The sequence below is a fragment of the Salarias fasciatus genome, chromosome 10 (genome assembly GCF_902148845.1).
Source record: "Salarias fasciatus chromosome 10, fSalaFa1.1, whole genome shotgun sequence".
NCBI lineage: Eukaryota > Metazoa > Chordata > Actinopteri > Blenniiformes > Blenniidae > Salarias > Salarias fasciatus.
Window position 1 is genome coordinate 11,442,216 of NC_043754.1, and position 7,544 is coordinate 11,449,759.

At 44.4% G+C, this 7,544-nt stretch overlaps 1 protein-coding gene across 1 annotated transcript; it reads right to left on the reverse strand.

The window, feature by feature from the left end:
• Nucleotides 1–1,143: 1,143 nt before the first annotated feature.
• Nucleotides 1,144–3,425, reverse strand: LOC115395134 (ADP/ATP translocase 3). Its single transcript, XM_030100530.1, has 4 exons — nucleotides 3,201–3,425; nucleotides 1,890–2,376; nucleotides 1,666–1,806; nucleotides 1,144–1,568 (listed from the first exon to the last, which is right to left on the reverse strand). The coding sequence occupies exons 1-4, from the start codon at nucleotides 3,309–3,311 to the stop codon at nucleotides 1,411–1,413; spliced, it is 897 nt and encodes a 298-aa protein (XP_029956390.1). The 5' UTR covers nucleotides 3,312–3,425; the 3' UTR covers nucleotides 1,144–1,410.
• Nucleotides 3,426–7,544: the final 4,119 nt, after the last annotated feature.

Sequence of the window (7,544 nt, forward strand, 5' to 3'; positions counted from 1 at the left end):
TTTTCATGTGAAACACACAAGCACACGTGTCTGATAGAGATTTATGTAATACACAGTCAGATTACATAAAGTCCACTTTATTAGCCGTTTTATGGTCACAGAGGTTATTTTCACGATGCAGACACAGCTCCTATGTTTTGTTGTGGAGCGTGGTGTTATTTCTGGATGAACATGATACATCTACAGTGTGTGTAACGTGTGTGTGTGTGTGTGTGTGTGTGTGTGTGAGAGAGATGCAGTTTACTCCAGAGACTGGCTGCCGCCTCCTCTCCCGTCATAAGATGATAAATCACATGTACACACACACACACACACACACTCACTCATTACACATGGCCACGCACTGCTGGAGCCGCGTGCCTCTGGCGCCCCCTGCAGCCACTCTGTTAAAAGTTAATCAAAACCAGCAGACTTCCACTTCCGTGTGGACATCCAACAGATCTTCTGTAAAGCGGCGTCACTGTTTTTGATTTAGAGCCAAGATTAAAGTATTTCGAAATCTTTTTTTTTCTTCTTTTCCTTGGAAGTCAACCGGAATCAATCCAGTTGTGACCGAGATCGGTTGGGTCTCCACCCCCAGATGTGACTAATCCTGCAAGAATTCATCAAGACAACATATTACTGCTCACTAACACGTTGCCACGCATCCATAACATTCCACAACTAATTCCTCATTGTGTAATAACTACCTACACTACATTTCACCAATCACTACAGGATATTAACATTTTAATTAGATTAGATAGAATCATATTGGGGAAGAATAAAAGTTTGATATCTCATTAAAATCTTAACATCCTGAAGACTGTTTATGTGCAGCTGCGCATTAAGGAACCTGTAAGATGTTGAAAGCATAATGAAATCCTCTGCTGGGATCTGGAACCTCGCACTGCAGATGATGTTCAGATTACCTGACTGACATGTCGGGACCGTTTTTCCCCTCTCTTTGTAAAGGAGCTAACACACGTGCACTCTACCAACGACAATCCTCGAAGTGACCACGGTCAAACTAGGAAGGCTCAGGGAGAGATAAGCGTGAGTAAATATAGCAGTAGGGATGTAATCCACTTCGTGCATTTCATCATCCAGTGGGCGTTCAAACTCATGCCATGACAGTGGAGGAGACAGGTGACATCAAGGGTGTAAGTTTGTTCCCCAGAATAAATTTATTCAAGTTGGGACCATACAAACCTAGTGAATGACAGGAGGAGGTATCGGATTGCTTTACAGGAATGACATTGGTAAAGAGGGTGCGGAACGTTTAAAATCAAAGATGAACAACATACAGCCACCGCCAACAGCTATTGGTGAGACACTAGTTTGTTCCCATAAATAAGGCAGAATGCAGAGTCCATAGAAATGGAAAGTTATTACATTTAGCCAAATTGGACAGTGATGTGACAGTATGAATTAGATGATTTTCTTCAGCTCATCGTACAACACCAGCACGAAGGCGCCGCCCATGCCTCTGAGCACGTTGGACCAGGCTCCCTTGAAGAAAGCCTTGCCACCCTCATCGCGTGCAATCTTGCGCCAGCAGTCAATGGTCCCAGAGTACATGATGTCAGCTGGAGACGGCAAGAAAAACAGATCGAGTTGAAAAAAACCGGATCTACCATAGGATTCTGCTAATGTAGACAGAATGAAAATTTGAACCAGACTGACCTCCTTTACGTCCGGACTGCATCATCATACGTCTACGGACAGTATCGAAGGGGTACGAGGTCAAACCAGCAACGGCTGTCACGGTCTGCGCAATCATCCAGCTCACCAATATGTGGGTGTTCTTGGGGTCTGGAAGCATACCTGCAAACACAGGAGGTGGAAATGTTTAGGACAAGAGGAGACTGCCGTGACTAAAAAAGTCAAGATCAGTAAACCAAACATACCTTTAGCTGTGTCATAGATGCCAAAGTATGCAGCCCTGTAGATGATGATGCCCTGCACGGACACATTGAAGCCCTGGTACAGGCCCCTCAGGCCATCAGACTTGAAGATCTTCACCAGGCAGTCACCCAGGCCGTTGAACTCTCTTCCGGCACCAGCCTTTCCCACGTCGGCTGCCAGACGGGTACGGGCGAAGTCGAGGGGGTACACGAAACAGAGCGAGGTGGCTCCAGCAGCACCGCCGGAGGCCAGGTTACCGGCGAAGTACCTCCAGAACTGGGTGCGCTTGTCAACGCCATCAAGGAAGACCTTCTTGTACTTGTCCTTGAAGGCGAAATTGAGGGCCTGGGTTGGGAAGTATCTGATGACATTGGCAAGGTTACCTCTCCAGAAGGAAAGGAATCCCTGCTCCTTGGGGATACGGACGATGCAGTCCATGATACCTTTGTACTGCTTATCTGCGGTGATCTGCTTACTGGCATGCTGGACCTGAAACAATTAAAAGAAGAGAGGACAGTTGTAATTAGGAAGCTGATCAAGCGGTGGTCACATGACTCAATCACAAGGTCCCCTTGTTGTGACCTTGACTGTTTAAAGTTGTAAATAAATAAAAATCAAAGCGAGCCCCTTTATCAGGGGTGGTGACACTTATCACTCATTAGCAGCGATCAACTGCAACGACTTTGATTTAACAGGAGGTCAATCTGGGATCGATTAGTTGCAATTGGACAATTTCTAGTTTCAGTAAAGCGTTTAACTATGTGCAATTACGGAGGCGAACTGAATGGTTGTGCAAGCAGAGGCAAAGAGGATGTAAAACTAGTTGACCCGGCTGTGGATGCCTGCCGCCGGGCCTCTGCACTCCCATCCCGCATCACGTTAGCCGATACGAGTTACACGGGCCACCCACGTTCAGAAATACCGCCAGACTATCGAGGGCAAATCGTCCTCTGTCGAGTGTTGCTTAAATATCCAGGCTGTCAGTAAAGCAGAAAGGCTGGTGTGTGTTTGTACACAGTGTTCCGGTGACACTTAGCAGCGTTTGTCCTTTGTTAGCCGGCCCGGCTAAGGTTACCGTGTGCAGCTAACGCTAGCAGCCGAGCTGCTGTAGGTCATTCCCATCCCCTCCGTGACCTCAGACCGCTCAGCACAATCCGCCACTAAATCTACTGTAACGCCGTGTTTTAATGAGATGTGTGATACCGTAGGCCCGCGGCTGTGCCGCCATAGCAAGAAATACTTTGGTTCAATGGGAAGATGACACTAGCTAGGCAGCTAACGCGGAGCTGCTACCGGAAGGTTTTTTTTTTTACCTGAAGGAGAAGCTTGACTCTTTCGATTGGGGCGACGGCTGTTTTGGAGATGGCAGCGGAGATTCCGCCGGCCAAGAAGTCCTTAGCGAAAGAGATAGCTGTTTCACTCATGTTGCTTGGTGTTCTTGATGCCTTTCAGGTGACCAGTTGCCAGATACCCCCTCTGCCCTCTACGGCTGATGGCCTGCACCGACGAAATGGACGACTGAGAAGCCGCGGCGGGGATTTATGTAACGGAATACACCGCGAGACAACGCGAGAACTGCGTGCCGGCGGGCTGACGTCAGACATCTTCCACCAATCACGACCCGCGGGCTGTGACGTCGTCACCGTGCGGACTTTTCTTTAATCCTTATATTGCGATTAATAAATGGATCCGAAGAGACTCACTCAAAACGAAAATTCACGGTTTTGTGTGTGCATGCCTGGATTTGTTCATATTTTGTGTCCTGGTCAGTGAGGGAGGACGGCAGCCGCTCGGCAGCCATGCATTTGTCCCTGGAACACACAGGGGAAAGTCATCAGGACACCCAGAGCTCAGTCTGTCAAGGACTTCAAGCTTACTCTCTGGAATTAATAAAAACTATGATCCCCTGATCAGAGGCACACTTAGAAACACACATCTTCATTACAAAAACACAAAATATGTCTGTTTGTCAACTTTGTGGTTGTCTTAGATTCTATATTTAAAAAAAAAAATCAATGAGTTTTTATTGCCATGTATCTCGGTGGTTATCTAGTTATCTAGTGTGTTCTAATTAAATCATCGTCTCCAGTGTGTGTGTGTGTGTGTGTGTGTGTGTGTGTGTGTGTGTGTGTGTGTGTGTGTGTGTGTGTGTGTGTGTTCTCGTATTTCTATCCTTGTTGGGGCCAAATGTCCCCACAAGGATAGCAAAACGTGGAACGACGTGCCTTGTGGGGACCTTTTTCCGGTCCTAAGTAGGAGAAACAGTGTTTTCTTGACCATGTTGTTGTTACTGAAAAAAGTAAAAGTGCAAAAACATTTCTTTAGGGTTAGGCTTTGTTTTAGTGTGGGTTAGGGTTAGGGTAAGGGTCAGGGTTAGGGGCTAGACATGAATGGGAGTCAATGGACGGTCCCCACAAGGATAGAAATACAAGACTGCGTGTGTGTGTGTGTGTGTGTGTGTGTGTGTGTGTGTGTGTGTGTGTGTGTGTGTGTGTGTGTGTGTGTGACTTTGTGTCTGTGTCTCTTTTGGCCTTGTGACCTTCGGCCCTCCAAGCCTTTAGACTTTCTTCAAAGAAATGCGGTTCCTCTTATTGCAGGGAGGCATTCAGGTTACTCACCTAGCCTAAATGTCAGTGCCTTTTTTTGCACTCTGTTCCAAATGCCTCTTTTACAACGATGAAATTCAGACTGTTTGCAAGCCACTGAAGTTGAATTACTCTTGCTTTTGCATCAGACACTGGATCATTTAAATAAAGACACTGAAATATGACCTCAGGACAAGTCAGTATGGAGGAGCTGTCAGAAACACATGGACAGTAGATACACTAGCTACAACTTGGAAACTACCTGTTTAGTTTTTAACGTTGCAATGAGTTGTAAAAGTTTTGTTTTTTGTATGTTCTGATGTAAAACTATGACAAAAAGAAAACAAGGTAAATGTTTTAAATAAATGTAGCTTAGTTGAAAGTGCAGTTTTTAATGATTAAATGCTTTGCTTTGAAACTCTGAAGAATTTTACAGAGAAGGTGGTGGTTTCATTCTCTGGCTTTACAGCCCATAAAACATTACCATAGCAGGTGGACCTGTGGACCTGTGACTCCCTCTTCAAATATGGGGTCTTATGAATTGATTTGTCTTGTTCAACATCTGCCTGCCACTGGATGTAAGATTTTTTGCCTTTTCTCTTCACAGCATGTAGTGGGCTTGTCAGTGCACCTGCTCTGCCAGCGCCAAGAGAACATACCATACACTGAGCGCACTTTCACGTTGAGCAACTTTCGATTTTATGCAGCAGAGACTTGATCTCATGTTTTCCACCAGAGGGCAGCAAACGACTGGTTCTCACCAACAAATGCAGGCAGACAGTCTCAACAGGTCCAGCTGATCGAGCCTTACAAACACCATAAACAGTAGTTGAGTTAACGTTTGCATATCTATCTGGGATTATGCAACCACAGTTTCTATCTATCTATCTATCTATCTATCTATCTATCTATCATATTTATTATTATTTAGCTCATAATTTTCAGCTCATAATTAATTTTTGTTGTTGTTAGTAGTTGTTTCTCAGTTTGAATGTTGTAGGTTCGTTTCCCCATCCCTTCTGTCCACTTGCTGCTGAAGTGTCCTTGAGCAAGAAAGTGAACCTCTTTTTGTTACTCATGGATTCAACGCCTTGCATGGCATTGGCAGCCATCTCCAGTGGTGTGTGTGTGTGTGTGTGTGTGTGTGTGTGTGTGTGTGTGTGTGTGTGTGTGTGTGTGTGTGTGTGTGTGTGTGTGTGTTGTTTTTCTTTTATCATACAGATGCAGTATGTCTCTGGGGCCTGTGGACACTCCATAAGCCTGACCCAGAAATCACAGGAGACCGTGCTATTCAAAACATCGTCAGTAAAGTAAACGCCCCTCACAGTGGAAGTAAACCCAACGCTGGCAATACTGTAGTTTGAGGTATGAGTTTTTACACCTGTAACCTCAGCTGATGTGCGGTTCTGGCCACAGGGAGGAGCTGCTGTGATGCCATAGCAAAGCAAGTGTCTCAACTACTCTCAGACACTGGGGGGGATGAAGGTGGATGTAAAATATGGCTTAATCAAGTGTACATGGGGAAAGAAGCTGCAAGAAAATTCTCACTTTTACAAACATTTTTGTTTAATGTTGGAAGCAACTTAGTTAAAGAGGACTGGTTTGTGTGTTTGCTTGTTTTTTCCTTTAGTCTGAGCGCACATCTGATGCTGCCATGGTTACTTTTATCAAGCCTTCTTAAATGCCTTGCTTTGTTGTTTGTGTTTGGTTAGATGTGGGTTTTAATGAGAGCGTCCACTTGTCTTTCTTATTGCCACTTGAGTATCCCGTTAAACAGGACGTGTAAATTAATCCACTAATCCCTCTGCTGTCTTTTAATTACAGTGGGGACAGCAGGTCAGTGGTTTGCACTTTGCAGTTCTGAAATGCCTTTGTTCTCCTGCAGTGTGACGCAGCCGTGGGTTTGTTCGATCAACTTTTTGAGAGGATTTTTTTTAATTTACAAGTTTTATTTGGTGAGCTTCAGGAAACTAACAGGAAATATCATCAAACGTGTTGTATCTTCAGTTGAAAACAAATACACACTTAAATAATAATTTGAAAGTTTGAGAGAAATCCGCTTTAGTTAGCAAGCTGTTGTAATACCACAAAGTACCACAAGAGGGTGTCATGAGTCACTGAATTTAGTTCAAAAACAGATAAATAAATAGTGACTTTACCTCAATTTTACATGCTATACATGAGAAATACAGCATTCAATAACCCTTAAATAACAAAGAGAGCACACTGTTTTACTAAATAACCACATTTTATGGAGAAAACTGGTGTCACGATTCCCCCCAGAGTAGTCAAACAAAATGATCACACAACCTGTCTGTGGGAAATTGAACTGCTTCACTTGAAAAACTGTGTTCTGCTCAAATGGGCTCATATGGCTTTTAAGGTAGCACAATAACAACAAACGGTAACAAAATATAATTTAAAAAAGGAGGAGACACCACAGGCTCGCAGGTGACGTGCAATGCTGTCTTTCCCTTTCGACCAAATATTTTCCTCCGCAGGTGAAGCAGCACTGGAACAAGTAAAGATTTCACAGTCCCCGTTCTGCTGCGAGCTGATACGAATGGAAAAGACCAAGAAGCTGCAGTTTTGGTCTCAAGGCAGAGGAAGGCACCTATTTAATTCAACATTTAAGCTCACCTCAGCAGAAAGCACCTGTGGGGGAAAAGAGCCATGAAAATATGGCTCAAATGGAAACAGAGGACAGTCTTGTTCTGCTTCAGTTCAAAAGTAAATTGTCAATGAATACAGCTTGATACAGTATAAATATCTGTAGAATAGGCTCAGTTCCAAGGTCAAAGCCATTCTGTTCACTCAGAGGATGCCTCTTTGGAGACAGACAACCTTCAAAACTAATAAACACATTTAAACACACTGCAAAATCGAGCACTTAACTGGATGGATTATTAATGCAGTGATTATCTTGATAATTTACCACAAATATGTACTTCCCCTGAACTAATGGACTTTTGGTGCCTTGCTTTGGCAGCACCTTGTGTTGTCCATCAGCTGGACTCCCACAGGAAACATTTCAGCATCCCGGGGGCAAATCCAGGCTTTTTCAGGGTCCAA